Source organism: Mobula birostris, chromosome 8 (assembly GCF_030028105.1).
Source record: "Mobula birostris isolate sMobBir1 chromosome 8, sMobBir1.hap1, whole genome shotgun sequence".
Lineage (NCBI taxonomy): Eukaryota > Metazoa > Chordata > Chondrichthyes > Myliobatiformes > Myliobatidae > Mobula > Mobula birostris.
This window is the reverse complement of record NC_092377.1, coordinates 149,612,760-149,629,707: the sequence shown is the minus strand read 5'-3', so window position 1 is coordinate 149,629,707 and position 16,948 is coordinate 149,612,760. Positions and strand designations below refer to the sequence as shown.

Below are 16,948 nucleotides of genomic sequence, written 5' to 3'. Positions count from 1 at the left end.
TAAGGTAGAAGGAGATGAGTTATACAGCTCTCGTTACATGCACGTGCAGTTCAACTCTTTGAGTGAAAATGCAGAAAGTTTGAAGTTTCTCCTCATCTCCTTCTACTTGAGGCCACAAACTTATCAATCACCCCTACTGTAGACCACTTTCTGGAGGTCCAACACGCCAACTTCTACAAAGAAGGGATCTGTATGCTCCACGGCCGCTGGACTAGATGTGTAAATGTAGGAAAAATAAATGTGCTAGGTTTTCTAAAATTGACTCCTTTTACTTTAGGCCACGAACTTATCAATCACCCCTCGTACATAAGCTTTAACTCCCACTTCAGTAGGTTCAAGAATCAACCGCAGTTCTTGAACCAAATGGTAAAACTATAATCACTAGTTTAGCAACATTACAACCACTATGCATTAAAATTGTCTTTGTATTTTTTTGCTCTACTTGCATTCTTTTATAAAAATTGTGTATGTTCTTCTTGTGAATGCTTTTCTTCCGATGCAATGTCCCTGTGATGCTGCTGCTTAAGTTTTTCATTGTATCTATGAATACATGTACAGTAGTTGTGCAGATGACAGTAAACTCAACTTCAACTTTGAAATGTCACCTGGTGGTGTGGGTTGGTGGAAAACGGTGATTAGGTCATGAACTGACTTCTGTTGTTTTTAATTCCACTGAACATTTTCTCAGGTTCTGAAATGAGGAAGAAGTGCTTAAATTTAAATGTACCCTGCTTAAAAGCTACAAAATCTTACTTGAGTTAATAACTGCATGTCATTGAAGGTGAAAACTGAAGCATGTCAGTTAATTGAAAAGCAAGGTGTAAAACTTCCAATAGCTGAAATGCTGTTAGATTTCTGTTTCAACATCCTTATCGACTGTTTTAATTCTCTTCAAACCTATTGTGCAACTTTTCAATTATTAAAAATCTTCACACCAAGGCCATTGCTGACAGAACTTTATTTAGTGGCCATCTCTAGTTGCAATAAAAAGGGAATAGTAGATTTCATTTTTTTGTCATCATTTGTTAGAACCAGAGGTACCTGGTAGGTTACCTGGACAATGAGACAGTGTTGTGGTAACAGTCACAGAGATATGAATAGGTAAAATTCATAAGTAAATTGGCTGCCTTGTTGTAAGAAGCTTACCGCTGTATGGTCAAAAAAGGAATGACACAAGCTTTGACATTTAGTAAGATACTTTTTTTTATTTGGAACATATATAAATAATGTGTATTCTTAAACACCATCAAATATACATATACATGTGTGTTAGCGCATCTCTGTGTACACTTTATATGCACATATACACATATGAACACACAAGTTGAAATGTTCAATACAAATACAGACATGTACAGTAACACGTGGCAGGTTCACATGAACCGAATGTTTTACATTTCACACAGATAGACATATAGCATTAATAAAATAAGCAACTTACTCAACCACAATACCTAAATAAGTGTGTGCATTAGTCTGTGCTGTAATCTAATCCAGAAGAAATGCTGTGTCCAGCCTTCAAGAGGCTTCAACGTTATTGCAATGTCCTTCATTTTAACTTATTAAATATGCAGAACTGTTAGATTACTGAATGAGTTTCTCCTGGGCAAGTGTATAAACTCACATTTCATATTATAAGTTCTCTTCATTGCCTTGACTGAATTATTTTCATCTATCATCTTAAGTGGAATAACACAGAACTTCTGTGAAGTTTATTCATCTGTTCTAACCTCTACAGTTTCTGTACTTCAACCATTTTCTGGAATTCCCTACATCTCTATCTTCTACAAAACCCACTCTCTCAGGTTTCTACTTATATGTAACACACAATCTTATGTGTTTTGTATTTGGGTCATTGATTGTACAATGTGGACAACAGAGTATAAATTATACATGTTAGATGGTCGTTTTTGGCATCTCAGCATCAATCAAGGCATTCCACAATAAATTAATTATAATAATTCACCAAATAAGTTAATGGAATAGTTTTAAAGCTTGAGAATTCATTCAGGTTCTTTGAATAAAAATTAAAATTTTCTTATTTGACAACATTTGTTGAGTTCAATATTTTTCAGATTGTTTCAGCTAGCACACAATTTAGCATCCTGTGTAAAGCAACAATACAAACTAGAATCCTATTTGGTTCAATTGTCAGTCTACACCATGACAAGATGTAGTTCTTCCAGAAGGAGGCAGCAATAAGTCAAGTACGGCTTTTCATTTAGCAGATGCCAGCTGGACAGCCACACTTGAATTCAGAGGCATTAGCTTTAGCAGCACTATTTCCTCTGAGCTGTGTGGGTGTGCGGCTGCACAGTAACTGAAATACTCCCGTCCTCATAGCCTTTGTTGCTACACAGCTAAAAAAAAATCTTATGCAACATGAAAGGTTTTCTTTGTTATACTGTACCCATCAATTAATAAAAATCAAAAGTATAATTTTTCAAATTTCATTCTAAATATTCATAGCATGCAAAAACAAAAAAAATATTAAAGTGCCATGCAGTTTTCAGGCTCTGTAAAAATATGCTGCTCAGAGCAATGATTGGTCCGCGCAGCTGTAACAAAAGTTAGAGGGAACGTTGCACAGCAGGTAAAGCAACCATATCAAATCAGATAAGTCACATCCAAAAAACATCCTCAGGGAACATTTAAGTTGAAAAAAGCTGCATTAACATTTTTATTTTGGGCTTATCTGAAATCATTCCAGCTTGTTTTGGAATAGGCTTCAATTCTAATTTATGCATGGTTCAGAGTCAGAGCTGGGACATTTATTCAAAATATGCACTCTCAGGTCTGGCTCAAAAATAAAGCAATATTTCCCTCAAAAATGCATCAGAAGGCACTTTGTATTATAAAAGAGCTATGCTCCTTTTTCCATTCTCTATTGTCCCTTCTACCTCTCTATGCATTAACTTTATACATGAATTCCAACTACTGAAAAAAAAGTCTCAGATCTTCAGGCATAATGTCATTTTTCATTTTTATCACATTGGTTAATACATTTTCAGTTATTTCAGCACATTAATATTTATTTTAAAATACTGCAAATTGCTTTAATTGATTCTGCATTAATTTTAATACATACATCAACCACAGACCCAGATTTTGAATATCTAAAAAAAAATTAAATACTCAGCTTTATGGGCCATAAAGCCCCAGAGTTTAAAAATACAAGAAGCTGTATTTGGCTGTACTTTGTGCTACCAAATCCAGTTAAGAACTAGAAAGGTGAACCTCTGAGGTCAGACACAGCATTTACTCATGAGGTCTTAATTTAATGAATTTGTACAACAGTGCATGGACATTGCTGAAAGAATAAAAACAAGTCTTAAAGAACTTCCACAAAAGACAAACTGTTACAAAACTTACAATTAATATTGTTCTTGAAAGCATCTTGACACCCAACACCTTTACAGATTTAATTTTATTTTTGAAATATCCTCGGTAAATTAGAAAAAAAAACATTTGTGACTTCGAGTTCATTAGCTTCTCTGATACCTTGTGGTTGGGAGGGGATGGAAATAGTATTTCTGGAAGGCACAGGGCCTCTTCTGACGGTACCACAGGTTGCAGTGAGGAAGCTAAAGAGTTTCAGATGTTGTGATGAAATCAGCTACTTTATTTACCACTGGTTGTTGTATAGCTTGTGCATATCCTCTTACATGAATATCCCAGGATAATCCTTGCACAAGGCTCAGTGAAATAGCAACCATCAAGTTCCTGTACCTCTAACCCCATAATGAAGTTTTCAACTAAATATCTCCAAACTACCAATTTCCAGAGTTTCTCATGCAGCGTTTTGAACCTAGGCTTTTTCAATGTACAAAGATTCAAAAAATTCTTTACAACTGCCACACCAAGACATGGTGTGTTTAGATTTTGCCAGGGGACAGCAATCTTACATAATGGTTTACATATTTGTGCACTATTATTCAATTCAAGACTAAAAGATACTTTGGCACAAAATATACTCCTTTAGAACAAACTCACATCTCTCAATAATACTGGGACGTCTTTCAGAAGAAATTTCTCAATACGTTAAAGGGATTGTCATTATCTCAGAAGCTTTGGGTGTCATTCTAATACAACACATCTGACATTTACCGTCAATCTGTAGCAGGCACCTTTAACATAAGATTATCGATGCTGTTCAAACTGCTACTCTTCCACAGACTAGTTTTCAGAACACTATTGGGGTCTGAGTTGAAATTGTGTCCCAGATACTCTTTTTCCAATTTTCAATATTCTAAATACCTAGTGCAAACATCTGTACAGTTACAGAGCCATTGGATATAAGTCTGATTCTTCAGTTCAGTTGTAATGGGAATATATTCTCTTTTTGTAACAGGAACAGGTAACAAAATTTATAATAAATGCTCTTCATCATGCTGATTAAAAAGTTGAATTGCTTTATGTATCACTGATTTTTCAGCTGATTTCTTCTGTTAAAAAATAGATTCCCTCTTAAAGTTGTTTACATTTTGCTTTAAATACTAATTTTAATAGATGTCACCAGTTCACAGGCTTCTGCACTTAAATACAAACCTTTGCAATATTCAAACAATCAGAAAACAGTAGAAACATTATTAATTCACAGTATACAAAAGTGACCCAAACTATCAAAATTTTATGCTGGATAAATTTGAGTCCTTTATTCAGCTGTTATCTTCACAGGCCTATTGTTAGAAATGGAAAAATTCATGGGAAAGTTGTTGCAACATACGTGGATTCAACGTGGCACAGATTAAATTATTCAATCAAATTAGTGAAGGGAAGACATGACAGAGAACTTATATGATGCTCATCATACCAGCATAGGTGATGCTGATATATTACCAAGTCTGTTCTTATTCCCTGGCCTCTCTCCCATGTGGAGACAAGAAATAGCTTTAATGTATGTGTCCAGCAAATGGCAAGGAACACCTTGAGGATTCTCCAGTTGGCAAGCTCAAGTATTTTATATGATACCTTCTACTATTTGAGAATTTTAAGAAAATGGGGTGAGGATGGAGAGTTGTGGGGAAGACAATTGTCTTTGGCTAACAGCAAGAAACAGGTGACTAAGAATACAAAATGCCAGTTATACCCACCCCCACATGTTAAGTCAATGGACACTGGAAGGTGGGTAATAAGCCAATTATGCTTTGTACAACTTTCTCCCACTTGAATGTTTGCCAATGTCTCTTACGAAACTCTCTAGACATTCATCATCTTTTCTGGCCAGGCCCTACTTGAAACTGTCACAAAGGTGTTCAATTTAATTAAATTAAATTGACCCAAACTTACCTTGGTCAGTCACATCAATCAGGACAGTTTGAAAAGAGGACTTGAGAACTGAAAATGTAGTTGTTCACATTGAATACCAATTCGTCCTTCCTTCCTTACCCAGGTACATACTTCTAGATAATGACACTGCAGTGACATGGGGACTCTGTTGATGTGGTTTAACGATATAATGAGGTGTACTGAGGATGAACTTTGCCTCATTACTTCTTATTTTCACAAATGAATGAACCCTGATGCTGGCCTTCTATTATAAACCTGAGGAGCAAAGTCTTTGCTTCGGTGAGGCTCAGCCAGTAATTAGTCACCTCTCATCACTGTCACTATCATATCATGCCATCACTGCTATAACAACCCAAAGTAATTTCTTCAATTCCTTGGGCATCAATTTTAAAGTAGGACCTCTCCAGATGAATGAAATAGTGGCCATCTTTCCTAATGAAATTTCTCAAATAATCTTAAATAAGCTAGAATACAAAACAGCTCCTCAGTAACAACACACTGTGCTGATACATTTCCTGAGTTCATTTCATTCATGTCCTGTCACTATTATTAACTCTAGCAAATTCACTCTTGGCAGAAAGCTATCACACTTTGCCTTGCACCAGAGATATGCTGTAAATTTGGGTGGAAAATTGTGCCTCTGGTGCAGTATCCGGGTGTCTTTGACAGCTGCACCAAGTGATTCACAATATACTTCTCTTTCTTCCCTTCCACATCCAGCAAGCAGTGCAGCAGGACAACTAACAAGAATACTGGAACGAAGGCCAAAAAGTAATTGGAAATAAAGCAAATAGAAGATGGTAATTAGTGGCACAGTATGTGACAACTTAAACTGGTCTCCCTTCCCTACCAACTAAACATAGCATACAGAATATCAGGGTAATGAAGATTTCACAGCAGGTGAATGTTCACTCCTAAGGTACCCACTTAATCAGAGAAACATATCCTCTCCACTATGTACACAAGGTTTGTCAACACCGCAGCTGTCAGCTACTAATGGTTCCAGTACTTCTTTGGACGATACTGAAAATTGGCTATTGACAAACATTAGAGGAACTTGACATCTTGGACAAAAAATTAAATATGCAAGGCAGATAACTGAAAAAAAAATACTTGGATTAGGAAAACTGTTAATTCTCAAGTTTTGTTGGAATATTGATAAAATAATCATTTGCACATTCTCCCTGAATTATTGAGTATTCTGCTGTCTCTCGGATTTTAATACCAGTCAATAAGTAATGTTCTAAGCCACAGTCCTAGTCATTAAGTGAAATTTTCCACATTAGAATCTAATGACCGTAGTGATCTTTTGGCACTATGCAGTCCTTAAGAGGGGCCTGAAAAAGGACCATCAGTCCCTCCCCAGAGTTACCTTTTGCTGTCACAAGTATTTGCAGGCAGAAGCTGGCCTGGTTCGTACTCATGCAGCCCACCTTCATTTCTATCTTCACTTCATCCCCAGCACAGATGCAAGCCGTTTCTACTGAAATGCCTGGGTTGATCAACAAACAATGACTAATCCCACTTTCTCTTAGTTAGGGAAATGGTAAATCTCCTGGGTCATCTGTTTGTCATCCAGCGTGCCTGAATGAACACTTGAAGAGGTGAGGTGAGGGATGGAGGAGGGGACACAATAAAAAGCTGGCTTCATGGGGTAATTTCCCATATAGCTGAACAGATTGCAGATGCCATTTATTCAAAGAGCAGCCACCTGGTTAAGAGACCAGAAGTCATCTGCTTTCCTTGAAACTATACTCCCAATATAAATCATTGTCATGAAGTGGCTTGAAATCACAACACAGTTGTAAGACCTCACATAAGACAGAAAAGATTACAGGTTAATACCTAAATAATACTTGAGTGCACATGTTTCTTTTCGATTAAATATATTTGTAAAAGCTAATATTTTCCTTAAGTGATAGGGACACTAAATTCCATTAAATGGAGATACTATCTCAAAAATACACCACCCATGAAAATTTTTTAAAAGGCCACGTTTTACGCAGTGTTACAATACAATTTAAGTTGCAAGTGAATAAATTGAAATAAATGACATGTATCTAGGACAAATTGTTCCATAAATCTTATTTTGACACCCCACTGCATGCTCTCCAGTGTGCAAATGCTATTTATTTCTTCTTCTACTAGACTCCTCTATTTCCTAAAATACAGCCAGTGTAAACATCATATTCTAAGCCCCTTCAGGTGGCTCAAGATGCCCTATAAATGCAAAATGTAAAACAGCAGGTTCTTCACAAACTACATGGTCAAAGCTAGACCAAATACTACATCTATTCCATCCTAAAGCACACATTTGAGCTGAGGAACAAATAAATCACCCTGCACTGGTGCAGATCAGACTAGCATTGGGATTCACCTGGACTAAAACCATTACATTGTATAGAGTTCAGAGTTAGCCTCCCAATCTCTCACTGCAGACAACAATGGGGAATCATTTAAAATATTAAAAAAACCCTCTTTATGTCACTTTAATGATTAATCATGGGCTAGACTCATCAGAGGCCATTCCAGCATTACATCTTCTACTAATGAGATAAGGTCCCATGATTAAACATATTGCTACTTATCAATCCTGTCAACCAATGTATGAATAAAGTATGCTTTTCCTGGCACCTGAAGGAGTTTGGACCACTCAGTTACATATGGAGATTCGCATCTGGATAGTTTTGACACACTGAGTTTGAGAGAAAGGTCACTGGCTGGACTCTTTCCTGAGGCTTTTCACTGCGACCACTCCAATGAATGCCTCAGTCCTATGCCCCAGCAGACAGCATGCCCTTCTGGATCAGATTGGCTTTCAGGCTCTTGTATATCTGTAGCTGCTGGTCCAAGCGGAGAGCCAGCAACTGCTGCAGTAATTTACTGGGATTTGGGCCCCTAAAAAGAACCGAAGAAACAATTTAATACATTTTAAGCTTCCTAGCTGCAACACCACCCCCCCCACCACCAACTGGGAGAACATGACCACTGAGAGTAAGAAAGGTTTGCCATTTTTTATGTTATCTCTGTCTTACAAATGATACAAAGATAGGTGGAGGGGCAGGTAGTGTTAAAGAAGCAGGAGTCTGCAGAAGGACTTGGACAGAATTGGCAAAGAAGTGGCAAATAGAAAACAGTGTAGGGAAGTGTATGGTCATGCACCTTGGCCGAAGGAATAAAGGCAAGCACTATTTTCAAAACGAGAGGCGAAATCAGAAGTCAGAGGTGCAAAAGGACTTAGAAGTCCTAGAGCAGGGTTCTCTAAAGGTTAACTTTCATGTTGAGTTGATAGTAAGGAAGGCAAATGCAATGCTAGAATTCACTTCAAGTGAATTAAAATTAAAAGCAGAGATATAATGCTGAGGCTTTATCAGGCACTGGTCAGACCACATTTGGAGTATTGAGAGCAGTTTCGAAGTTTAAAGTAAATTTATTATCAAAGTACACAAAGTACAAATGTCATAATGTACTACCCTGAGATTTGTTTTCTTACAGGCATTCACAGCAGAACAAAGAAATACAATAGAATCAATGGAAAAAACTACACACAAAGACTAACAAACAACCAATGTGCAAAACAGGACAAACTGTATGAATACAAGAAAGACTAATAATAATAATAATTAATTATTAATACTGGAAAAGTAAGTTGTAAATTCCTTGTGATTCATACCTAAGAAAGGAATGAAAGGGTTAATGTATGCGGAGAGTTCGATGGCTCTGGGCCTGTACTTACTGGAGTTTTGAAGAATGGGGGGGTTGGGGTGAATCTCATTGAAACCTACTGAATATTGAAAAACCTAGGTAGAGTGGACATGTGAAGGATGTATCTAATAGAAGGAGAGCGTAGGACCAGAAGGCATAGCCTCAGAATAGAAGGACATCCATTTAGAAAAGACATAAGGAGGAATTTCTTTAGCTACAGGGTGGTGTCTGTGGAATTCACTGCCACAGGTGCCCGTGAAGTCCAATTCATTGGGTATATTTTAAGTGGAGTTGATAGGTTCTTGATTAGTAAGAGCATCAAAGGTTACAGGGAGAAGGCAGGAGAATGGGGTTGAGAGGGAAAATAAATCAGCCATGATTTATTTTCTGTAATTTAGAAAGTAACAATGAAGAAATTTTGCAGTCTGCCATGATATTTTGCTCCGATAAAATTATGTAAGTACATTTAACTTGCATTCATATTAAGCCTTATCTGGAAATGGACTCACAATTAATGAATTTTATTTTTGAAGCACTCTGCATCAGAGAACTAAAAGTTCCTTGTCATTATAAGAAAATTAAATTTCAGATTCGTTGAACGGCACTTACCTTATGAAGCTGGCAATATAGACATTAACAAAGGTTGCCATGAGATACTGACAATCAAAGCGGTCCATAATCCCACCATGTCCAGGGATGGTGTCGGCAAAATCCTGGGAAGAGAAAAAATGAGTTTGTTCTCAGGTTGCTACATTCTCCTCATTGTTACCAGCTATTACTGTGGGAATAAAAATGTCAAAATGTCTATTATAAATAATAGACATGCCTTAAAAGCAAATTCTGTGCAGAATTGCTACAGCTGCTTTGTCTTTACAAAGGATTTTGAAGTCTTTGCAAGATCCCTTCTTGCAGGCAGTCTGGGATCTTCTAAATCAGGGCAGACTAACTACCCTAAACTGGGCATGGAATATTCACGGTAACAAACTGAGTGCTGAAAACTCAAACTGTTTTAACATGCTATGTGTGGAAATCTCCAGATTAAATTCAGAAGAAAATTCACTCAAATAAACACATGAAAGATGCTTTCATAAAATAAGGGGGAGTAGGCCATGAAGTCTTTTGGACTTTTTCTGCCACCTGGTTACCTCATGACAGAGTTCAACTTGGAATTTGATTGGGAAAAAGTAAAGTCTGGTGTAGCAGTATTTCAGTGGAGTAAAGGAATTTACAGTGGTATGAGAGAGGAGTTGGCCAAAGTAAATTGGAAGGAGGTGCTGGCAAAGATGACAGCAGAGCAGCAATGGCTTGAGTTTCAGGAGAAAATGAGGAAGGTGCAGGACAGATGTACTGCAAAACAAAGAAATATTCAAATGACAAAATAGTATAACCGTGGCAGACAAGGGAAGTCAAAGCTAGTGTAAAAGCAAAAGAGAAGGTGTACAACAAAGCAAAAATCAGTGGGAAGATGGAGGACTGGGAAGCTTTTAAAAACCTATAGAAAGCGACTAAAAGAATCATTAAGAGGGAAAGATGAAATATGAAAGCAAGCTAGCAAACAATATCAAGGTGGATAGAAAATGTTTTATCAAGTGTATAAAAAATAAAGGAGAGATGAGGGTGGATATTGGACCACTAGAAAATGAGGCCAGAGAAATAATAATGGGGGACAAGGAGATGGCAGATGAACTAAATAAGTATTTTGCATCAGTCTTCACTGTGGGTGTGAGGGAAGAGAGGTGAGTGCAATTACTATTACAAGGGAGAAGGAGCTCAAAAAGCTGAAAGACCTAAAGGTGCATAAGTCACCCAGACCAGATGAAATGCACCCTAGGCTTCTGAAAGAGGTAATGATAGAGATTGTGGAGGCATTAGTAATGATCTTTCAAGAATCATTGGACTCTGGCATGGTTCCAGAGGAATGGAAAATTGCAAATGTCCCTCCACTCTAATAGAAATTATAGACCAGTTATCCTGTCCTCAGTGGTTGGGAAGATGTTGTAGTCAATTGTTAAGGATGAAGTTATGGAGTACTTGGTGACACAGGTCAAGATAGGATTAAATCAGCATGATTTCCTTCAGGGAAAATCTTGCCTGACAAATCTGCTGAGGAGATTACAAGTAGTATAGATAAAAGGGGATGCAGTGGATGTTGTACAGTTGGATTTTCAGAAAGCTTTTGATAAGATGCCACACATGAGACTGCTTACCAGGTTAAGAATCCATGGTATTACAGGAAAGTTACTAGCATGGTTAGAGCATTGGCTGATTCATAGGAGGCAGTAAGTGAGAATTAAAGGATCCTTTTCTGGTTGGCTGCCAGTGACTAGTGGTGTTCCGCATGGGTCGGTGTTAGGACCACTTATTTTTTATGCTGTATATCAATGACTTAGATGATGGAATAGATGGCTTTGTTGCCAGGTTTACAGATGATATGAAGATTGGTGGAGGGGCCGGTACTGTTGAGGAAACAGGAAGACTGCAGAAGGACTTAGACATTTTAGGAGAACGGGCAAGAAAGTGGCAATTGAAATACAATGTTGGAAAATGCATGCTCATGCACTTTGGTAAGAAGAGATAAATGTGCAGACAAAGGGACTTGGGAGTGTTTGTGCTGAATACCCTAAAGGTTAACTTGCAGTTTGAGTTGGTGGTGAGATAGGCAAATACAATGTTAGCATTCATTCCAAGAGGTCTAGAATATAAGAGCAGGGATGTGATGCTGAGGCTTTATAAGACACCAGTGAGGTCTCATCTTGAGTTTTGTGAACAGTTTTGTGCTACTCATCTAAGAAAAGATGTGCTGACATTGGAGAGTGTTCACAGAAGGTTCACAAGGATGATCATGTGAGGAATGTCTGATGGCTTTAGGCTTGTACTCGCCGGAATTTAGAAGGGTATGGGGAATATCTCATTGAAATCTTTCGAATGTTGAAAGGCCTTATCAGAGTAGATGTGGAAAGGATGTTTCCTATGGTGGGAGAGACTAGGACAAGAAGGCACAGCCTCAGGATAGAGGGATGTCCACTTAAAACAGAGATGTGGAGAAATTTCTTTTGCCAGAGTGTGGTGGATTTATAGAATTTGTTACCACAGGCAGCTGTGGAGGCCAAGTCATTGGGTGTATTTAAGGCAGATTTTGATAGGTTCTTGATTCGCCGCAGCATCAAAGGTTCCAGGCAGAAGGCCAGGGAGCGGGGCTGAGGAGGGGGGAAAAGGATCAGCCATGATTGAATGGCAGAGCAGACTTGATGGGCCAAATGGCCTAATTCTGTTCCTACGTCTAATGGTATCATTTACTAAATAAGACAATTGTCTTTACTGGCATGCTTATTTTTGTTTTTTTGTATCTTAAAATCTTCCAACTGATAATTTACTGAATTCCAGGGGTCAAAGAACAGCAGGAAATTATATTTTGAACTTAGACTAACTTTGGCAACAAGGTTATCAATGGGAATGAGTTAACCCCAGAAATTGTATCTGACTGTAACTCCTACTATTCAAATAATTATCATTTGATAGGTCCCTTGCCTGCTCCTCATTTTCCTCAACTGTCTTCTGGAACTGGAGGCATGACATATTTAACACTCCTTACCCTCGAGCTCTACAAATGCAAGCTGAAAGAACAAGATAATGACAATTCCCGCTCTAGTACCTCCACCACTCCCAGTGGTCTAGAGCCGGAGCATGTTGAAGAGGGAAAAATGCAAGAGGAGCAACTTGAGAGGAGGGGGGCTGAACTAAAAAGGATGACCATGGTGCCTTATCCTCCTGTTCCTCAGCTATTTGCTATGTAAGCCAATGCAAATGGTGATCCCTTTATTATGATGGGATTGTGCAATGCACAATAGACCTTTATGAAGCCTAAAACCTACTCCACCTAATACTGAAGGAAAATAAAGTCAATGCTTCAGTATGCCAGCCAATAAGAGCTATACATAACCCACACACACATATATACATGACTCTCATAAGATTCATATGTATTTGTCAGTTGAAATAATGGAAAGTACTTCAAACTGCCAGAGGAAATGAACCACAGGAGATGATGATACAGAACTAGGAGACGGTTGTGAATTCTTGCTGATAAAACATGTTCAACCACTTTGTTTGGATTGGACTGTTCTGAGTATTGAAAGTAAACTGACATAGCTCCCCATATTTACCTCTGACTTAGCTGCACTTGCTAACACTTTCACCAATACGGGTTGACATACAAAGTGCAACTTTGTTCCCAAAAATAATATTCTTCTGATCATAATTTCAAATGCAGTTTTTTCAATGAAAACTTCACATGGTGTGTAATGTCCGAGAAATATAGTACCCAATTTGTACACAACTAGCTCCTACAGAAATCAAATAACGAGATGTTCTCTGGAAGTAGTTTGGACTGAGGGATAAATACTGTCCAGATCACAGGAATAACCCTACCCTTCTATGAAATTAAGCCATGGATTACCTGGCACCCACTCCTCTTTATTCCCCAACAACTGCAAGCCGGAAGGGGATAAAAAGTACCTTGATCTTGAATGCTCTCTTGAAGCCGCTGGCAAAGAATCCTCCAAATGGGCTAATTAGTGATGCAAAAGTAGAAAGGGCAATGCTGTGGATCTGGAAAGGATACATTCGAATAGTCCGCTACAGAAATGAGACAAGAGGAAATGCAGTTAACTCATTGATTGCAATGTCTCCCATTGCAAATTTGAAGGAGTGATTTTCTGAGCCTTTTTCACCCAGTCACATGATTGAGGAAATGGCAAGTATGTTTTATTTTTATCCAGCTTTCACAAACTCAGAAAGTCACTCCTTGAAACATAATGAATATACAAAGTCTTCGAAGTCATACCCAGCCTATAATGGACTGAAGAACACTGGGGATTGTGTAATCTTGCAGCAGGAACAGCTCTGATGGTTCACATTCCACGGTGAAACTGTTTGCCTCATTGTTGAACTCAACAGGGCAGACAAAGTATTTGTATCCCGACATCACGTAGGACAGCTGCATGAACGAGAAAGCAATGACTGAAACTAGCATGCCAGTGTGAGGCAGTAGAAATACAATAATCACTTAAATACCTCCCTAAATGCTTTCCTGGGTGTTGATATTACTGTTAGTTTCATGTCTGTTTTTCAGCTTCATTTGACATTGGCCTTTTTACTGACAATAGATCATAAACCTGTACCCAGCATTGCTTCACACTGACTGAGTTCTAACAATATCTTCTGTAAACATCACTGCATGCTTAACCCAGAGAAACCTTCCAGCTATCTTACAGTAATACAGGCAGAAGAATATTTAAGCCCACTGTACTCGTGTCAGCCATTTGAAAGCTCCATACAGTATTAGTTCCATTTCCTTGCTCATTCCCCTTCCTTTTGAATCCACCACGACCAGTTTCTCAGACATCAGATTTCAGAACATTATAATTATGAATAACTTGAATAATAGATAAATAAAAACAAAGATTTTCCAACCTCACATCCATTCCCTTGTCGTGTATTCAATATCCACATGTCTTCTGTCACTGATCTCATAACTTAAATTCTTTGGTCATCACATTATATTATTAAAAACCCCAAAACTGTTCTCTGCTCTCAGTGAAGGATTGCAACTTCTTTTGTCCCTTTACACAACTGAAGTCCTTCACTCCTGTTTTCATTCTGAGAAATTTATCTCTGCCTTCTCAAAGGGTCTGACATCCAGAATGACACATAGAACCTAGCTCAGCAATGACTTTAAAAGATTTTGGAGAAGGCAAGTTATAAATCACACCCACTTCTTTGAATATAGTTCACCATTTAGTTAGAAGGTGCAATGCAACAATGTGGAAGCAGCTCAATTGCCCCACCTCTGTTCCTCTACACCAGTGATTTCCAATAGATGTCCTAAGAGGATGTTAGGGGATGTAGGAGTCGTTGGCAGGCATTCTTGGTGGGGGGGGGGGCGGTAAGCGGCACCCTAATTTGAGTCATGAGGCCTGACCGACTGCTAGTAGAGCAAAGCACTTCCAAAAAAAAAGGATGAGGCACTGGAACACAGGAAGAACCATAGCTCTGCAGGCAATGAGCACTCATTGTCATAGTATGTCTGAAACTTGGCAATCTCATTCGACCTTATGAACCAAACAGATATTATTGGGGATGCATAAATGAGTGACCAGGGTACCCAATAGTTCCCCTTGACTCACAGCACAGAATAAGTTCAGGTTATTTAAGAGTTGGTACGTCAAGTACACCTGCTCAACTTTCTCTACAGATCTACGGAAAACAAGTCACGCAACGATACAGAGCTGGCTGGAAATAAACAGTGAAATAGAGCCAATCAGTGAACCTGCTGACCCCAAGGATTCCTCTTGAGGGATTCAAAACGACCTTGGCTTCATAAGTGCAGTCCAGAACCATCTTTGGGGATTATGAAACCTTACGTGATTGGTCATTTGCGCTAAATGGAACAGTATAAAGGTAGCTTGCTGAACACCAGCTCTATCTCAACTAACATTCAAATTCCAGACTGAATCCTTGTTAACATAATTTTCACTGTTGTGATCGTCTTCGCCTCGCAGTTCCTTTGCATGCTGCTACCATCATTCCATCTGTGTCAACTCGCTGCTGTGGTCAATGTCCGATAGGCATTTCCAGTTTGTGTTAATTTTTTTATTTTAATTTAGCCCCATTAATGATGGATAAATATGTACAGTATGATCTCTATGAGCCTGAAGGTGGCGAAGCCTTGAATTCTAATCCTGCTAAGAAACAGAAACTACAGAAAGTGCATCAATACAATGTTATCTACTTGGAGTATGATTTTATTCCGTTGCTGTCAGATCAGCGACACCCCATGTGTCTTATCTGTAATACTGTACTGTCTAATGAAGCCATCAAGATTGCAGGAACACTTCCATAAAAGACACACCAAAAAGGCTACTTATGGTATACTTAGTTCCAGAAGATGAAAGAAGCACTTGAAAAGCGTTGCACACTCGAGTCATTTGCCAAGAAAGCTGAAAGTGTCCTGGACTGTGGTCTCATTGTTTCTTGTAACATTTCCAAAATAACAGCAAAGTTTGAAAAATCTGATACAATTGGTGAAAGATTAATAATGCCTGCTGTATCAAAAGTGCTCACCACTGTTCTCAAAATGAATACCAGTATTTTAAAATGAATTCCTCTGAGTAATAAGTCTGTAGATCGTCGTATTGAAAAAATGAGTGAGGACACTGAGTATCAAATATGCACAGAGCTACAAAAAACAGTACTTGGGATACAACTGGATGAGTCAACTGGACAAGACAATGAGGAACTGTTAATGGCATATGTATGGTTTATAAAAAATGGAAAAGTTTATGAAGAAATTCTCTTTTGTAAAATGCTAAAAACAAATATTAACGGAGAATCAATCTACGACAAGCTCAAAATGCATATTGAGGATTAAAGTATTCTAATTAGGAACATGATTTCTTGTGCAACAGATGGAACACCATATTATGACAGGTTGCCATGCTGGTTTAGTGGCATTTATGAAAAACAGAATTCCAAGTGTGTTTGTAATCCATTGTGTAATTCATCGGCAACATCTGGCAGCCAAAAACCTCAGCTAGCGACTTCTTTCAAGCATTACTCTAGTAATATCTGCTATCAACAAAATTAAATCCATTAAATAGCAGAACATTTCACTAGTTATGCCAAGATAATGATAAAGAGTTTGAACGCTTACTTTTTCACACTGAAGTGCATTGGCTGTCAAAAGGCTATTGCTTAAAATATTTCTTTAATTTTCTTGTCACTGTGGTTGAATCAACAAGAGTTTGGGAAACAAGACTGAACTTCTACATGGTGATGTGGGATATCAAACCAATCTGTATCACAAAATAAACATTCTAAATATGAAACTGCAGGCCAGAATTTCTATTTAATCCAGGTAAAAAGTGCAGTGTATACTTTTATCAGAAAATTGGAA

At 38.1% G+C, this 16,948-nt stretch overlaps 1 protein-coding gene across 1 annotated transcript in view; it reads right to left on the bottom strand.

Moving 5' to 3' along the window:
- Positions 1-1,178: 1,178 nt before the first annotated feature.
- cds2 (CDP-diacylglycerol synthase (phosphatidate cytidylyltransferase) 2) overlaps positions 1,179-16,948 on the bottom strand; it is a 49,365-nt gene continuing 33,595 nt past the window's right edge. Inside the window, exons 10-13 of the mRNA XM_072266541.1 lie at positions 13,838-13,990; positions 13,510-13,629; positions 9,604-9,707; positions 1,179-8,187 (exon numbers count right to left, since the gene is read on the bottom strand). Of these exons, the coding sequence (XP_072122642.1) occupies positions 8,064-8,187; positions 9,604-9,707; positions 13,510-13,629; positions 13,838-13,990 (501 nt within the window). The 3' untranslated portion in view covers positions 1,179-8,063. The remainder of the gene's footprint in view (positions 8,188-9,603; positions 9,708-13,509; positions 13,630-13,837; positions 13,991-16,948) is intronic.